The sequence below is a fragment of the Colletotrichum karsti genome (genome assembly GCF_011947395.1).
Source record: "Colletotrichum karsti strain CkLH20 chromosome Unknown Scaffold28, whole genome shotgun sequence".
Taxonomy (NCBI): Eukaryota; Fungi; Ascomycota; class Sordariomycetes; order Glomerellales; family Glomerellaceae; genus Colletotrichum; species Colletotrichum karsti.
In genome coordinates this window covers 608,194-625,904 of record NW_024065928.1, presented here as the reverse complement: position 1 = coordinate 625,904, position 17,711 = coordinate 608,194, and the positions used below count along the sequence as shown (strand labels likewise).

The following is a 17,711-nucleotide window of genomic DNA, read 5'->3' as shown; positions in this document are numbered from 1 at the left end:
ACTCCCGAGCTATGGGTGTGAGTGTGAGTGCGATGTGAGAGGGCGAAGGTGAGAGGTCGGCGCTCCGCCACCCCCGGCCCGCCCGCCGACCAACCTCAATCGTTCCCCAGCCCCCTCCATTAAATCAGATTAACACGGCGAGAAAGGTGATGATTCCTCACAATTGGGCTTTCTACGCTACCGCGCAGTAATTGCGATTGACACCCAATGCTACAGGGCCCTTCCCTACCCGCAATTAACAGGCAAGATTAGCTGATCGATCGGGGCAGACACACCCAAGCAAGGCGCATCGTCATGTTAGTCTTCGTCAACGCCAGTAACACACATCACCACTTCACAACGTCCGGCCCGCCTCGGTCCGTGCCATCATTCCTTGTCACCTCGTGGCATATTGAAACGACTTGTCAACCAGTCCATCGTGCTCACATCTATTAAAATACAATTGCTTGCTAATCTAACAAACTTGCGGTCTCTTCAGCCGCTGTGAACCAGGGCATCCTCCTCCGCCGCCTCTCCACCATTCGACTGCCTCTGGAGCCATTTTTCTGGCCCGTGGTATTCATTGTATCGAGTGCCGTCCCGCCGTTACCTTTACACGTTCCAAAGCCTCCCAATCCGTTACGCCTGTAAATGTGCATTCTCGAGTGATGTTGTAGTCGGCAGGCCAGTGGGGATAATGCGCCAGATGAGCCCGCGACTACGCGCCATCGTCGTGTCCTGCATCAAACCCGAAGAAATAAAAAGAACCACTCTCCAAGTTCATTAAACATCACCTGCTTCAGCTCACCGAAACATCAGAAAACCCCGTTCAAATCTACTGCTCGTCGTCGCTCTGGGCTCCGTTGCTTCCGCCATTTGTTTCTTTGGCCCCATTGGACGACGAAGAAATCAACTTGATCCTGGTGCCGGAGCTTGCGGGCTGAGGTGTTCCGGCGCTGGCGCTCGCGCTCGCACTAGGCGCTGCAGAGCCCTCCTTGGATACTTCGGCCTCGAGTTCCCGAAGCTCAGGATGCTTCTCGAGTTCTTTGTCGAGCTCTTCGTGGAAGAATTTCTGAAGAAAAAAAATTAGCCTTACTGCCTCGTCATCAAACGTCTTCCTCAATACTAACCTGGAGAACCTGAGCATCCTGGTAGAGCAGCGAAGCTTCCTCGTTGTACGTCTGGCAGTTGTTGAACATCAAGTTGACGTCTTTGCGCATGTCGCTCAGACAGTAGTACTGATTCTTCTTGATCTTGGTATCGATCTGTTTCATCGAAATGGGATTTTGAATAATCAGATAGTAGTCGGCGTAGTCGCGCTTGGGAGGCAGCTGCAGGAAGGGTCCAATGATGATCCGCTTGCCTGCTACTGATTCGTCGTCGTCCTCCTCTGGCGGTTCGGGATCGTCAACCTCCAGATTCATCATGCCCTCGTACAAGGCACGCAGGCTGCCCTGCAAGATCTGTCGTTGATGTGGCGATACGCGCGGGGCATCATTCACATTGGGCAACGACACCGCCTTGGGTCTGCCTTGCGGTCCGCGACGTTTCTTGGCCGGTGGCTCATCATCGCCTTCTTCCGCCTTGCGCTTCTCCTGATTCTTGCTGCCAGGCTTACGACCCCTCTTCTTCGGGGTCTCCACTTCTTCAGTGCTGGCACGGCTGGCAGAGGGCGAAGCATCTGCAGCGTTCGCAAGAGCACCCCTCTTGAGCTTGTTGGTCTCGCGTTTGTCCTTCCGGGCTTGCTTGCGTGCTGCTGCTGCCTCAGGCGAGTCGTCATCATCGTCGACGGCCATGAGCCATTGTTCCTCCGTAAGACCGTCGTCGTAGCGGACCTTGGTTCGCTCACGAGCTCCACGTCCGAGGCTTGTCTCCACCTCTTCTTCCACAGGGTTTCCATCACCGAGGTAAATGTCCGGAAGCTCTTCTTCAGCCATTAAACGGGGTTTGGCCTTGCCAACGGGGGGTTCGCCGTAGATCGGATCCCTCTTGCGCTCGTCATCGAGTTTTTGGAAGACAGTGACTTCGTCATCGCTACGGGCCAGCAGCAAGTTCAACTCTTCGTCGTCCATTTCATCTTGATCGCCCGTTTCCGCCATATCGGCAGTCTCGAGCAGCGTTCGCAACATGGCGTCACGGTCCGTTTCGGTAGACTTGTTGTCGAAACGACCGGCCTGGATGACTTTGCCATCCATGTCAAGCTTGAACCTTGCTCTCTCCAAAATCTTTTCTTCGACCGAGTTTGAACTGATGAGACGCAGAATTCGCACCTCATTCTTCTGTCCAATACGATGCGCACGATCTTGAGCTTGCAAATCTTGATGAGGGTTCCAATCGGAGTCGTAGATGATGACAGTGTCTGCAGTCTGCAAATTGAGACCCAGGCCACCAGCACGCGTCGAGAGCAAGAACATGAAGTACTCAGAGTTAGGCGCATTGAACTCGCGCAACAAATCGGAACGCTCGTCTGACTTGGTCGTACCATCCAGACGAAGATACTTCAAGTTGCGGTACCTGAGGTAATCCTCCATGATGTCCATGATAGCCGTCATCTGGAAGAACATGAGTACACGATGGCCAGTGGCCTTGTACTTGGGCAGAATTCGATCCAGAAGCTCGAACTTTCCTGCCGTTCTCCAGAGTAGATCGTTGCTGACGCTCATGGGATTCAACAAGTTCTCGACTTCGTCGAAAACGAACGGATGGTTGCAAAGCTTTCGGAGCTGCATGATCATGTTGCTCAGTCCACGAGCACCTGTCTTGCCACCCTGTCCATCGCTGACGAGAATCTTGTTGTGCGTGACCATCTGCTTGTACAGCTTGGATTGCAGAGCAGAGAACTTGCATTTGATGACCTTTTCTGTCTTGTCGGGCAGATCCTTTTCGACATCCTTCTTCAAACGACGAAGCAAGAACGGACGCAACACCTTGTGGAGACGGCGAATGACAAGAATCTGCTCTTCTTCCGTGAGGTCCATCTTGTCTTGGCCACCAGTGTTGGCAAAAGGCGTGTTGAACCACTCGTCGAAAGTCTTGGCGGATTTGAAAATGGTGGGCAAAGTGAAGTTGAGCATAGCCCACAATTCTGTCAGGTTGTTTTGCAGAGGAGTACCGGTCAAGATGAGACGGAATCTGGTGTGGTAGTATTGCTGAATGGTGGACGTCAACTTGGAGTTCTGGTTCTTCATGCGGTGACCTTCGTCGATGATCATGTGGAACCACTTGATTTTGCTGAGAATGGGGCGGTCCTTGATGATGTACTCGTAGGTGGTGAGCAAGACCTGGAACCGTCCTTGGCGGATCTTATCCTGCTGCTGCTTTCTGGCCAAAGGAGGGCCCTTGTAGACAATCTTGGAGACAGACGGCGCCCACTTCTCGAACTCGAGAGTCCAGTTCGTCAAAGTACTGAGGGGGACGATGACGAGGTAAGGGCCTTCCTGCTTCTTGCGTTCAATGAGATAGGTCACCAAACTGATTGTTTGGATAGTCTTGCCGAGACCCATTTCATCAGCAAGAATACCGTTCAAATTATTGTTGTAAAGCGAGATCATCCACTGCAGACCCTTGACTTGGTATTCCTTCAATTTTCCACCGACCAGAATGTCGGCCTGCTCGGTGACCTCTTCCTTGATGCGATGGGCAACAGCGTAGTAGTCGATCTTGCGTGCGCTGTCTTCGTCGTCGCTGTCCACTCCACTTGGCTCTTCCTCGTCTTCTTGAATGTCTTCGTCGCCGAATTGCTCCGCTTGAGCCTTCCTCTGCTGAGACTTGACGGAAGCAGCAAGTTGGCGCAAAAAGCCGTCAGTTTGTCGCAGGAGGTGGGTAATACGAGTATCCTTGGCTTCGTCGAGCAGTTTGAGGTATGCCTCTTCATCGTTGGCTTTGAGGGCCTGCAGACGCTGCTTGGCTGTGCGCTCGATTCTCTTCTGTTCTTCCTTCTCAATATTGTAGTGCTGAGAGAACATGAGCTTGTTAAGCTTCGAAGACTTGGTGCGCTGGCTAGTAACTGTCGTCTGGATGTCGGTGCGGTGCTTCGTGATAGCCTGCAGGAAGTCGATGTGTCTCTTCTTCTCGCGGTTCTCACGGATATCACGTTGTTGCTTCTCAAGCTTCTCTGTGATCCTGGCTTCGCGAACGGTCATCTTCTTCGTGCGACGGTAGCCGGAGCGATTGGTTGTCATGGCAAGATTGTCGTAAAACATCATCGACCGTCCAATCTTATCGCGCAGCGCACGCTGCTTGGCGTACAGGCCCAGAGTCTTCATCTCGATGATAGACTTCACCTTGGCGCTGTCGTCGACCTCGACATCGTCCTTGGTCGCATCCCAATGGGCGATGTTTGCGGGAGTGGCTTTCAGTTCCGCATAGCGATCCTTCATGCGGTTGAAGACGATGAGTTCCCGCTCGTATCGCAGTTGCTCAAAATCAACGCCAGTCGGGAAGAGTCCAGGGATGAGTTTGCGGTTCTTGCGTTGTGTGTGCTCGAAATGGCTAATGGACTTGCGAACCAGGGTTGGATCACCATAGGGAGACTTGACGTTCTTGAACGTGGGCCCTTGAATCTCCGGGGTATCTTCGGACTTGGTTTCAGCTCCGTTGGAACCAGGCTGTGCCGAGTCGCGCGAAGATGCTGCTGGTGTTGATGAGGCTGCTAATGCGGCAGCTTCAGCGGCAATGGCTTTCCGGCGCTCACGCTGGGCGAAGATGGCCTGCTGCATGGGCACAGGTACTCCGGAGTTCTTTGTCAACAACTTGAAGGCATGAATCTGCTGGCGAAGCAGACTCAGTTGTTGCGCGTTGAATTGGCCAGCCGCAGGGTTGTTAGACGGGGCAGCCGTTGACGGGGAGCCAGACGATGCGGCTTGGTTTGAGGCCGGGGCGGGAAGGGCAGAAGCGCCTAGCGCGGCCGAAGACGGTGGTTGTGTCGATTGAGGCGGCTGCTGCTGGTGCTGCTGCTGCTGGTGCTGCTGTGCGGGTTGCGCGCCATTGACAGTACCGTTGGGGCCAGCTTGTTGCATCTGACGCTGTTGATGCATTTGCTGCTGCTGATGCAGAAATTGCTGTTGCTTTTGCCGCATGCGCGCTTGTTGTTGAAAGGACAGGACGAACTGCTCTGCCTTGATGTATTCGGGATCTGTGTTCGGGACGCCATTCTCTCTCATCTGTTTGAATTTCTTGACGGAGTTAGCATCATCCATCGACAACGGAGCGCCAGGCCATCAACGGGATGCAATGTCATCAAAAACGATGACTGGAAGGGTCTTACGTTGAATATCTCTTGAGCCTGCTGAGGAGTAGTGGCGGCCATGCCAGCGCCAGGAAGCTGGACAGCAGGCGGAGCCTGAACGGAAGCCATGATGGGCAGTGTGTTCGCCGCAAACCTATGGACTACTGGAATCTCGAGAGATGCAACGATTATCTCGCGCGCATTATCATGCAAACGAAGTCGTGTAGCAGAACAAGTGGAGCCGAGTTGAAGGGTTGTCGCGTTGGGCTCTTGTCGCGAAAAGAGAGACTAGAAGGCTAAGAATGGTGCGTGACGGAAAATACGGCGCGTCGTCGTTGAAAGGGCTGGCCTGGGGGCTGCGACGTCGGTCTGGAGTGGGAAGCGCGATGCCGTGGGCGGCTCGGAGACACGTCGGTCGCGTGGAAAAGGTTCACGGAGATGGAGGATGGACTTCAGCCGCAAAGAAATGAGATGCGGTGCCGCGAAGCGTGGGGGAAAAGCCGGGTGGAAGGGGGAATCGCGGATGAGGCGAAAAATGCAAGTTGGGGGTAAGGGCGCGGCGTCGGGGCGTTGCCTCGAGCGGGATGCGCGAGGAAATCGCGTGGAAAAGGTTGCTGGACACTTTTCGAGATGGTGTCGATGCCTGTAGAGGGGGTTTGGCGATTTTTCGATGCGCGCGGTGCCGGTTGAGATGGAGAGGTGAGGACAACGACAAGATTCATTGATGGTTGGTGCGGTCTGTGAAACGCGGTCCCCGTAATTTTCAGCACAGCAACAAGTTGGTGCCTGAGGCAGAGAGCGCTAGGCTGATTATGTACAAGCGAGGACGCTCGGGCCAGCTTTTTCCTTGATCCGCTGCCAGGCAGGAACAGTGGGACACCCGTGGGACGCAGGCACCGGCTGTCGACTGGCTGGCTCCGGGAGCTATCTCGGCCACCCACGCCTGGAATGCCGCTTGGCGTTTACCACTTGCGCCCGTGGTAAGAAAAAATAAAAAAATAAGAGTAGTGTACAGCCAAAGTGTAGAGGGGAAAACGAAAAAGGACGGGGTTTCGCCCAGATTGAGGAAACGCGTTATTCCTTGCCCTCTTTTCTCCAGTCGCGTTGCTTCCACCCCATACCTACAGATGGACCCTGGGCCTGACCCGATGAGCTGGCCATACCCAAGGTAGCGGGGGATGTCCACACTGCTGCAAGTCACAGTGCTTGCGTGTCGCCCTGCATCCCGTCCGAGGGCTGCTCCAAGTGAAGCTAATCTGGACGGTTAACAAGTGGAGAGAATCTCACGAATGCATGCCCGCCATATGGCTCTCGCCGGCCATCTCCCGCGTCGCTCACGCTGAGGTTTTGGCCCCAGCGGATCAGCCACCCACACACAGCCTTGATCATCACCAATAGACCCCTCTCACCGACCCTTGATCATACCTGTAATCCTGCTGCCGAGTTCCCCAACGAGGATTGACGCTTACCATGCGCCTTCCTCTTACCTCCTGACCTTCTTTTTGTCTGGTCCCTCCTCTTCGTCGCTCACATTCGCGTACTGAGTAACCGGCTGTGTCTTCTGCCACGCCGCAGTGAACATGGGGTCCTTCTGGGCAGCATCGGCATACTTGAGTAGCGCTTCTCGAGGGTCCTCATGAAGCATCTTCGCAAGAGGTATGTTCTCTGCGATGTGCTTTTCGTCTGGCTGATTCCGCATGAACGGCGTTTGCTGCAGCACCTCTGGTCTTCTTGGATCCCTGGACTTGCCAGAAGCCGTGACTCCACCCGTCCTCCTACCAGCCATCGCGCTGCCCGGCGTCACTATGGAGTCACCCGAAATTCCCACCGACAAGTCCGTCGTGCGAGTCGGGTCGTCGTCGATGTGACGCTTCTTCGGTGCTCGTGACATGACCTCGACAGCACCTCGTGTAGACATTGTCGGATTGTATAATACGTGTGTTTCTCCGTTGGCCGATCCAGTAACGATCTGGTTGATCTTCGGGTGCCAATCGACAGTGATGAGGGGTGCTCCAGGCGTGATGGGCGTGACGTGCTCGGGACGAAGATTGCCAGGGTTCAGAATGTGCAGATCGCCCGTCGCGGATCCCGTGAGAATGCTCGTCGAATTTGGCGAATATCGAATATTGCTCATCGGGAAGTGATCTGAAGTCGATGCGTGGTCAACAGTAACCAGAGGCGTCTTAAACTTGCGCATATCCCATAACTTGATCGTGTTGTCTCCTCCACGAGTAACCACCATTCGGCCGTCCGAAGAAATATCGATGCCTCCAGTCCACGTGTCCGGCTTGTGGGCGTCGCGAACTTCGGCTGTGGGCCGTGAGAAGGGGCTGTTGCCGCTGTACATCACCAGTGAGCCGTCAAGAGCTGCGGCCACAAGCACATTGTTGCCGCCTTGCACTGGCGAGCCCCATGCGACCGCCGTCATCCTCGTACGACCTGCCGATCCAGCTGCCCTGGATTTGAAGACAATCACGTCCCTCTGGCTTCGTTTGTTGTTGATATCCCAGATCCTCAGGGTGCTGTCGGTGCCTGCAGTGATGCACAGGTTTTTGTCGGCGGGATGCCACGTTCCTGTTGTGACCTCGGAGATGTGGCCCTTCGTGTTGTTCATGTCCCGTAGGTACATGTCGCCTTTGACGAACTCTGTCAAGATATCTCCGTCCCTCGACATGATTTTTGCTTGCGGATGCGCCGATACGCAGAGGAAGACGCTGCCCGAGAGGTGGTTGAACTCGACATGGTGGATAGGGTGCGACTCGGCGCTTGCGGCGGAAGCTTTCGTTTCCCATGGATCGACGCTGCGGAATGCGCGGAGCGTACTGGGCGTCATGGAAGCGAAGTCGTGAAGATTGATTTTGCAATCGAGCGACGCAGACACGAGCCGTCCGCCGGCCGGGTCCAGCGTAACCGTCGTCACCGCTCTTTCGTGCGTCTTCAGGACCAGCTCGTGGGAGACCGGGTACTCGTCGCCGTCATCCGAATCGTCCGAGTCAGAGTCGTCGTCGCTGTCACTGTCATTGTCTGAGTCGGACTTCTTCTCGCTCTGGTCTGTTATGGGCGGACCTGCAGATCCTTCCTTCGAGTTTCCCGTCGCGGGCTTCTCCGCTACTCTTCGGCTTCGATCGATTTGAGCGGCGATGTTGGCTTCCTTTGATTTCTTGCCAAACGATGCGGGGAGGAACGCGCGCATAGGGTCGTCAGCAGCGAGTTCGGCTCCCTCAACTACGATGTCTTCGTCGTCGCTCATGGTGGCGGTCTGGTCGTTGTGCAGCAGGTTTGTACGAAGGAAAGTTTGAAGAGGAGAGAACGCTCAGGATCCAAAATCAAAACGGAGGGACTGGACCAGCAGACCACAGGGTGATGTCAGGCAGGAGCCGTCAGGCAAGGGTCCTCGCTTAAGCGAAAGTTAAGTGTCGCGCTGGGAATGGGGCTAGCGGCGCAGAACGTCGCCTGATCCTCAGACTTCGCAATCTACTCTCTCCGTTTCCAAGGCCTCAAAGTCACCACCCAAAAACAAAGGCACGCTCAATTTCTTGAATGTGAAGATCTCCCGTAACATTAGTCTAGGTAAAGAAGGTTTTGATATCAAAGTCATGCTGTTCTTGTCACTTCACGTTGAAGGATGATCCATAGCGGCATACTGCAAAGAAGGATGTCTTGATCCACTGTCTACGGAGTATCTGATCTATGAACCCCTGAGCTCTCCTCGGAGAACTTCGTCTCGGAAATGCAAATCTGCGCTAGCTCTCCGAGACTCTCTGACGCATTCACCACTCGCGAATCTCACCACCGGGACCCTCGAAGCCAGGGGTGACCCAGATCTCGCAGTTCTTCGAGAGCTCTCGGACCTTGGCCTCATCGACCTCAATACCCAGGCCGGGGCCCTTGAGAATGTCGATGTAGCCATCAACGGGGCTCCAGACCTCCGGGTTCTTGATGTAGCTCGTGAGATCCTCGTTGCCGACCATCGAGTTGTAGTGGATGCCGAGGCTCATCTCCTGAATGCAGAAGTTGGGCATGGCGGTGTCAACCTGGACACTCGCAGCGAGAGAGATGGGACCCAAGGGGCAGTGGGGAGCAACGGAGACGTCGTACGCCTCGCACATGGCGGCAATGCGACGAATCTCGGAGATGCCGCCGACGTGAGAGATGTCGGGCTGGAGGATGTCGATGCACTGGGCCTCCAGGAAAGGTCGAACGTCCCAGCGGTGGTAGAGGCGCTCGCCCAGGGCAATGGGAAGGGTCGTCTTCTGAGACAGAGCTGTGATGCCTCCAATGTTCTCCGACAGGAGGGGCTCCTCGATGAAGTACGGCTGGTGAGGCTCCATGAGCTTGGCAAGCTGACCGGCCATCGCCTTGTGAACACGGCCGTGGTAATCGACACCGACGTCGAGGCCCATCTTCTTCACCGTCTCAAGTCTCTCAACGGCAGTCTTCAGAGCAGACGGAGAGTCAAGCCAGCCGAGGTCGGCGGTCGCATTCATCTTGACGCAGGTGAAGCCAGCGTCGATGCGCTTCTTGCTATTTTAGGGTCAGCTTGATCTAGTATTGGAAGGAGCGGCAACTTACGCCTGAAGAGCAACATCGGCAGGGCGGTCTCCACCAATCCAGGCGTAGACCTTGATCTTCTCGCGGACCTTTCCACCGAGAAGCTCATAGATGGGAACGCCCAGCTTACGTCCTACACATTATAAAATCAGTAACCTTCTTCACTGCGGACATCGGTATCCAAGCATACCCTTCAGATCCCAAAGGGCAATGTCGATGCCCGAGAGGGCGCTCATGAAGACAGCACCTCCACGGTAGAAGTGCTTGCTCCAGGCCGACTGCCAAATTCTCTCAATCTCACTGAAAGAATCCATTAGCTCAAACTGGCTATGAAGATTTGGGAACCAAGCTGGCGAGGACAACTTACTCGGCATCCATGCTGGTGAACTGGCTCTTGTAGAACTCAAGGCATCCCTCAACTGCCTGGGTGTGGCCCTCAAGAGTAGCCTCACCCCAGCCGTAGTTGCCATCCTCGTCGGTGATCTTGACGAAGAGCCAGCGAGGGGGAACGCGGAAGTACTCGATGCTCTTGATGGGTGCCATGGTTGCAAGTGGTGAGTGAGTATTGGACTTGAAATTATTTGTTGTTGGTTGGTTGTGAACACGAAGTGTGAAGTGCGATGCGACTTGTGATGTGGTTTGTGTTGTTTGGTGTTGTGTTGAAGAAAGATCTTGCAGCTTTGGGTGAACAAAGGCCTTTTTTATATCTATAATTTGAGGCCAGCCAGAAAACCATTCACCAAGGAAAAATTCACCACAAGGGGTTGGGCTGCAAATGAAAAAGGAAAGAGCTTAAGACTAACAGCAACAGAAGGAGCGACGGATAGAAGAAACAATCGGTACAAGCATGTTTATTTTCATGCTAACAATAATAAGACCTTGCTTTCAGGTACCTTATTATAAGTATATGGGTTATGATCACTTTGCTAGATAGCAGGCTTGGAGAGTATACTTATATCTGATACATCAAGCTCTATGATTCAAAGTGACTCTAGCGGCCAGTAAGCTGTAGACTATAATTTCCAATGTATGTTTTAGATTCTTCTCTTGCTATTTCCTGATGATCACTAATTATTGCTTCTTTCCACATACAGTATCACATGAGTTTAGAAAACGGGACAGTATCTATACTTCCACTCAAATAAGTAACATGCTGGGCACTTTTCTACCCCAGCTGCCCCCAAGAGTTAGTTGCTGGGTTCATGCCGTTTGCAAGATCTGATCATAGTCTGACAGTTGTAGACCAAGACGTTGCTGTGTTATCGAAACAGCAATAAGGAACTTTGTAAGAAGAAAAATGTATGTCAACTTGGCCACGAGTTCAATGACCGGAGCTGAGCTCGTATGAGTAGCCTCAGCGTGGTTGTATTGCAGTGTCCGGCCACCTGGGAGAGCTTTTTCACTCATGGGTCAGGAAATCTGACAGTTTATTGTTCTGCTTCGCTGAGCATGGGCAGGATTTGACTTGGCTGGAGTATGAGTCCTGCTTTCTAGGGCGACGACGGTCATTTGCTCAATTTGTTGGTATCTTGAGAAGCTGCTTTCAACATTAGTAAGGTGGAAGGTAACAGCCAGCTGATCTCCCCCCTGCCCATTGCCACCAACCACATTTATTTCGCTGTTCTTGGTGGATCTACTGAGTGTTTGCCCATTGTTGGTTGTCCTTTGTCGACGAACTTTAATCCATCTGCTATGTCGTGATTGGCCAGAACCCTGGTTGATTTTGAGAATGCAACCCTGGTTGGCGGTTAAGACACCAACAACCAACAGGTGGTGTAATGGACCTTTGAAAGAGACCCCTGTCATGGACTTGATTGCGATTGATTTCTATAATTAAGGATGGCGTTCGCGCTTGATTGTTCTCTGTGTGTGACGTTCTTCCTCTTCATTTCTCCAGTCATTGCCAAACTCCAACAACGTCCATCCTCCTCCACCGTCCTCCGACCCCGGCAGTCTGGAAACTACTTGGATATGTTGCCATCGACGATATCAAACAGATCGGCAATCGCAATACTTGCTGGTTTTGTGCTAGTATTGCTACTGGTCAATTCGGCGTCACGATTTGGCTCTCCCACGAACATCCTCCAGCAACCGTCTGGCGATGAAGCCGACCCGGTCGATCAACCATCATCACCATCGCTCCTCTCGATCTCCTTTCCCTCCAAGATATGGCAAAGCTGGAAAGACGACGCACCAGACCCTACAGAACGCACGGTCGGCTTTCCTCATCAGTGGACTGTTCTTAATCCCGGCTGGCGCTACGAGCGCATCACTGATGCCAATAACGATGCCTACGTTCGCGACAACTTCAACGATACCATCGCGAACCTTTTCACGAGTATGAAGGACCCCATTCTCAAGGCCGACTTCCTGAGATATCTCATCCTTCTTCGTGAAGGCGGCGTGTGGGCGGACATCGACGTGTACCCTCACCAGCCCGTGTCGAAGTGGATTCCGGACGATTTGCTCGGTTCGGTCAACCTAGTCATCGGCATCGAGAACGACCACCACAAGACACCTATCTGGCCCGGGTCCCCATACTCGGTCCAGCTTTGCCAGTACACAGTCCTGGCGAAACCAGGACATCCGGTTATCCAGACGCTGGTTGACCAAGTCACGCACGACCTCCGGACGCTACTAGATTCCAAGTCCGAAGGTGCGCCCATCACGTTCGAAAATGTCATGGCCACCACGGGACCCTTTGCATTCACAAAGGTAATGATGGACTACTTTTCGCAAGTCACGGGCGAGAGTCACACGGGCGACGAACTGGATTCGCTTGATTCTCCGCGGAAGATTGGCGATGTGCTAGTATTGCCGAAAGAAAGCTTTGGGTGGTTGGCTCACGAGAACACCCATAAGAAGGGCGACCCGGCTATTCTTGTAGAGCATCTGTTCATAGGCTCATGGCGGCAAGGCCACCCAGGCTGAATGAGCACCTAGTAGTGAGGCGTTATGTTCCATTGAGCCAAATTGCATCCCTCAAGCAATACGATAAACATTTGATATTCTACTTCTGATTTATGGGCCCTCTTGATTGTATGGTGAAGGTGTTGTCAACTTTTGATCGACGATAATCCCACCTAATGCTTCACCACTCACTGCAGGAAACCTCGTCTCTTTTGCATAACGCTTTAGCGATACCTAGCGAGAAACAATTTTTTGGAGACAACTTTGAAGCCATTTTGTGTCAAGACAGCTTTCTGAGCTGGACACTCTATTAGAGCCTACGAAGAAGCTTAAAGAAAGAGAAACGTACGTAGTCAGTGTGTAAAGAAGGCCGAAAAAGACAGTTAAGCACTCCAACTTATCTACACAAGACTTGACAGTGCCCTTCTTATTACACGTATATTGTGAATAAAAGTTTGCATGTGGTTTCTTGTTGTTATTGAAATTGTTCAAACGCTGTTGAGGTATGTTGCATCACAGCCAGGGCGTGATGAAGGGTGAGCTGAACGAACGATGGAAAAATGAAGAGGCGGACTAAATCACACCCACAGTGAGGCAAGTCGATAACCCGTTATCGTTGTTGTTATTCCTGTTATTGTTACTTTTATCGGTAATATCGCTATTGTAACTGCTGGATCATTGCTAGTGTTATTGCTGGTGCTGCCGTCGTAGTGTTCGGTTTATATCCTCCTGCCTTACTGTCTTACACTTTTCGCGGTGTCGGCTTTCCTAGGGATGAGTGTGGTTTAGATAGAATAAAACTATTTTACATTACGTAGGATGCGCCATGATCTGATTAGTAGCCCAGCCACAAGTTGTACCGTTGTGTCTTGTCTGCTCTTTGCTGCGGGTGTGACTCATTTTATCGGCATCTGGCTCATCCCCAAACTTTATTAGGTGAGCCATCATTTAAAATCAACTACTGCACAAGAACGAATTCCGCGTTCCATCTTCTTCTCATGCTTATATTAGCATCCAAAGCCAACGGATATTAGAGCTCACTTTGTCGCCGAGTCATCATTTTGCTCCCATACTCCGTCAAACACAGCAACATTCACACGTCAGGCATGACGATGTCACGCATCGGATTCTTCGACCTACCCAGGGAGCTCAGGAACATCATATATGAGGCCTACGTGACTATCGATGGCGGTTACATTTGCGACACGGAGGGGTTCATCGCGGGCAAGCTGAGAGGCGCGAACAAGCAGCCTATCGATCTGGCTCTTGCCTACACCTGCAAACAAGCCGCAACCGAGCTCAACGGCCTTGCTCTTCGCATCAATAATGTCACCTTTTCGACTCTTTACAGAGAGGACTTGAGTGTTCTCGCCCTCCACTTCGACTTTTTCATGGACCATCTTGAATTCGACAGGCGACATATGTTCAAGTGTCTTTTCAGCTGCATTCCAGACGCAGCGGGTGAACTGAAGAAGATCTATCCACAGTTCAGTCCAATTCTGGATGTGCTACAACTCGGGGACATGACGAGGCAACGAGAAGTCGCCTTGTTAGGCACTTACGGAGAGGCGCCTTCTGTTTGGAACAAATTTATCAAGGACGCTCTAAGCCTGACGTCAACTCAGAACTGCGAATCATTCTACCGAAGAATGGAAGAGTATTGGATCAAGGAGGTGGATAGGAACAGCGATGATGATCAATGGACCTTTGACGCGCATCCTCCACCCGGTCCCGATCTTTGCAGGTCCGAAACGTCACGAATCGTTGATTGCCCGCTTGAGCCTTGGATCATACCTTCGAGCGGCAGGCTACTGCAGACACGCACCTCTATCTACGGGAGCAAATCACGAACTATTCAGGAGAGCCTCGAGATGCTAGAAAGAAGAGAACAGGAAGAGGAAGGATGCTCTAGGTTCAAATCAAAATACCGGTTTTCCGCTGCGGCAGCTGCAATTGATTTCTTGCAGCATGCACCTCCTACGGTACGAAAACACCTCCGTAAAATCGTCCTGGATGAGGATCATGCGGCTGTAGCAAACTCAGCCTGCCACGCACGAGGATTGATCCCGTTCTGTCAACAAAATCCTCTTCTCCGTATCGAGCGTCGAGCCAACCTGTGGAGAAACGTTTTTCAGGCGTTTCCAGCATACCGAGCTGACGGGTATGAAGATCGGTTTCAGCAGCGGTGGGATTTACAGGGCTTACCGTCCTACCAGGTCACCTTCAACGTGGCTCTTTGGGTTACGGAAGCAATGGCTCTGATTCCTGCCGGCATGCCACCTGATTCATTTCGTCTCGTTCTGGATGGCGGTCCTGCGCCGGCATCATGTGAGCAAATCTTCCAACGGACCGTCCAACGGGACATACTTTGGCATTTAGCTCGGGACGAATCGATGGCGCGAGGATACATTCCAGAGATTTCCAATTTTCGCAGAAGAAACGATAAAATTCCTTTCACAGGTCGACATCGTCTATGGTTGGTCTCACGTCATTACAACTTCCACGGCTATACCTTTGAAGACTTCCCCCAGACAATGAGAGATATCGCCGAAAGAGATTCTATTGTCAGTTTCAATTTTGATACTGGTCTTCCTGAAGATGTCGACAGAATTGTCCAGGAACACCGGCATTGGGACTCTCATGGCGTGTGGAATGACGAGTTCTTCAATGCCCAGGAGCCGAAGGGCTGGCAGACTGCAGCACCTCTGCCAGACTGGCAGACGATTCTTAGGGAAGACTCCTTGGATGCCAAACTTGATCTCGGATTGAAGTCTTTCGATTTCGGCTTCTTTCGAGGTGGCAAGGAAACCCGGACGTTTTGAGAAGCTGGCGTTTTAAAGAGCGCACTCCCAGTCACCTTTGTATGGAAGTCGCGGTCTATGTTGTGTATTAAGTAGCGAGAATAGCTCCGTGAGAACCCATGAGGTTTGGCGTATTGATTATCATTATTTGAAATGAAGATGCTTCAATATTACATGTATTAGAATATAAAAATGTTTATTCGAATTAGGTCAGCGAACTAGATTACAACTCAACTGTAGAAATGCCGGGCTACTGTGATGTCAAGCAAGCTCACGTCCGTAGAGACTGAGGGAAGGTAGCATGTTTCCCCAGTGGACATGCATCACCAATAATCATTTCAGCAAGTTGCCATGTTCTATTTATTGTGCGTCATATATCCCCAGGTACGGCGACGTACTGAAGAAACCTACCTGCTGCTGGAAAGTTCATCCCATGTGTTCGTAATCTAACGCGGCTCTGCAAATGGGGATGGCTCTCACAAGTAACTTCGTAATTCATTGTAATTCCGATCATCATTCAGGTGTTGAACATAAGGGATATCATCATTAGATTCTGTCTAAAGCCCATCTACTCGAGCGCTGTCATAACCGTCTACATGGAACTAATTTCATGGTCTACGCCTCCTCCGTCGGTCTTGGTGGCCGGCATTAGCCTCGGGCCTCTCTTGGGGACTTGTGTCGCAAACCCGCTATTACCGGTTAGATGTTTCCCGATATTCGAATGTGTGTTTAAGAACTTACCTTTCGACGTTCCTTGAAGTCCCTGTAGATGCCGTGCCAGATATCTCTGGCAGAGCAGTCCTCAACTTCTTCTTTCATCACGCATTTTGGCTCGCGTTCCCGAACAATATTATCTGGTGCATCCAGCCACGGCTTGGGCATCGGCCAGTCCGAGAAATGCACCATCTTCGCCTCGTTGTAGACGACTACCGGATCCCAGACCTCGTAGTCGTTGCCGAGATACCAGCGATGGCGATCGGAATCATCGCAGAAGGCGCCCGTCAACAAGTCGTAGGGCCTGTGTGGTAGGATCATCGCACTGTCCTTGTACATCTGGTTGACGAGTTCCATATCGTAGTCGTTCTCCCCGGCGCTGCCGATCTTCGATTTGACACGGGAGAACTCGGCCTCGCTCGGCTGGATGAGCATGATTTGTGAAGACAGGGTTGATTCGTCTGGGAACAGCCAGTACGCCCGCGGAAGGGCTACCGGGGAGGGCGGGAGCAGGAAGAGTTCATCTACGTTTTGAAGGAGGGTGGAGTCGGAGTCGAGCATGAGTACACGTTCGTAGTCTGTCTGGTTGAATGCAAGGAGCTTTGTGAAGGAGTCCGCCCATGTTGCTAGTAGAATTCGGCGTCAGTTTCAGCAGCCGACGACATGGGGTCAAGACTTACGATCGGAGCCTTGTCGGTGTTGGATAGTGATCGGTGTCAGTTTGATGTTGTATTTGTCCCGGGCCAGTATGAGGAGTTTCGCGTCATCGGAGATTCCTTCTTGAGCCTCAGGATCAAAAAGCATACTGGAAGGGTACATCATGACGCGGTCCGCATTGCTCTGAACATGTTGTAATCTCTCAAAGAACATGACAGAGTTGCAGAGGTAATGGCCGTCAGTCACGTACTGTACGTACGCAAAGCGAGACCAGTCCACTTGATATTGATCTGCATTTGACTTTGCACTTGGCCCTGGTGTCGGCGGGGCACTTGGAAGTGCTGTGTGTAGAGTAGGTGATGCATCCTTTTGAGTCGGTGATGCTTCGGAATGTGTATCTGGAGAATACAAACGGATGGAAGTTATCCGGTCCCGACTGCGCACAACTACTGTCAACAGTAGAAGTCCAGCTACCACCGAGACGGCTAATCTTAGTTGCTTTGAGGTCAAGATCGCAAGCAAGCTAGGTCTGGCCTTGGAAGACGATGTATTAGGACTGGCATCGTCAGTGTGAAGTCGAGTGTAGGTCCACCGAGTCCGGAAGAAGTGGAGAGCCATGGCCGGCAACAGAATCAAGAAAAAAGAGCAGCAACAACCAGAGACAAACAAAGTTGGGCGGGTTCGCGGGAGTGGTCGGGCGATGCGCCCGCCACGGGGGATATAAGGACAGACTTAATGGAGTCGGTGGTAAGACAATCCAACTTCCAGCCGGATTGCCTGTTGGGCCCTTGCAGATGCGCTTGACGACGCAGACGTGGTGTACAGGGGTTGATGTCCCTTTTGGCAAGCCGGCGGCTAGATAGGTTCCCGGC

The 17,711-nt window shown here is 52.3% G+C and overlaps 6 protein-coding genes across 6 annotated transcripts; 2 read left to right on the top strand and 4 right to left on the bottom strand.

Annotated features, from left to right (window-relative positions):
- Window positions 1–814: 814 nt before the first annotated feature.
- On the bottom strand, window positions 815–5,335 carry CkaCkLH20_08509 (uncharacterized protein; the record flags this gene model as incomplete). The annotated part of the gene is made up of 3 exons (XM_038891224.1): window positions 815–1,051; window positions 1,110–5,153; window positions 5,246–5,335. 3 exons carry the CDS (start codon window positions 5,333–5,335, stop codon window positions 815–817), a joined length of 4,371 nt encoding a protein of 1,456 aa, XP_038743598.1.
- A 1,354-nt stretch (window positions 5,336–6,689) lies between these two features.
- On the bottom strand, window positions 6,690–8,456 carry CkaCkLH20_08508 (WD repeat protein; the record flags this gene model as incomplete). The annotated part of the gene is made up of 1 exon (XM_038891223.1): window positions 6,690–8,456. One exon carries the CDS (start codon window positions 8,454–8,456, stop codon window positions 6,690–6,692), a length of 1,767 nt encoding a protein of 588 aa, XP_038743597.1.
- A 520-nt stretch (window positions 8,457–8,976) lies between these two features.
- CkaCkLH20_08507 (putative galactonate dehydratase) lies at window positions 8,977–10,300 on the bottom strand (the record flags this gene model as incomplete). Its single annotated transcript, XM_038891222.1, has 4 exons — window positions 8,977–9,730; window positions 9,779–9,890; window positions 9,948–10,057; window positions 10,125–10,300. 4 exons carry the CDS (start codon window positions 10,298–10,300, stop codon window positions 8,977–8,979), a joined length of 1,152 nt encoding a protein of 383 aa, XP_038743596.1.
- Window positions 10,301–11,797: 1,497 nt separating this feature from the next.
- CkaCkLH20_08506 (initiation-specific alpha-1, 6-mannosyltransferase) lies at window positions 11,798–12,688 on the top strand (the record flags this gene model as incomplete). The annotated part of the gene is made up of 1 exon (XM_038891221.1): window positions 11,798–12,688. One exon carries the CDS (start codon window positions 11,798–11,800, stop codon window positions 12,686–12,688), a length of 891 nt encoding a protein of 296 aa, XP_038743595.1.
- Window positions 12,689–13,773: 1,085 nt separating this feature from the next.
- On the top strand, window positions 13,774–15,489 carry CkaCkLH20_08505 (uncharacterized protein; the record flags this gene model as incomplete). The annotated part of the gene is made up of 3 exons (XM_038891220.1): window positions 13,774–14,395; window positions 14,837–14,995; window positions 15,128–15,489. 3 exons carry the CDS (start codon window positions 13,774–13,776, stop codon window positions 15,487–15,489), a joined length of 1,143 nt encoding a protein of 380 aa, XP_038743594.1.
- Window positions 15,490–16,076: 587 nt separating this feature from the next.
- Window positions 16,077–17,052, bottom strand: CkaCkLH20_08504 (alphan-acetylglucosamine transferase; the record flags this gene model as incomplete). Its single annotated transcript, XM_038891219.1, has 3 exons — window positions 16,077–16,157; window positions 16,210–16,808; window positions 16,863–17,052. The coding sequence occupies 3 exons, from the start codon at window positions 17,050–17,052 to the stop codon at window positions 16,077–16,079; spliced, it is 870 nt and encodes a 289-aa protein (XP_038743593.1).
- Window positions 17,053–17,711: the final 659 nt, after the last annotated feature.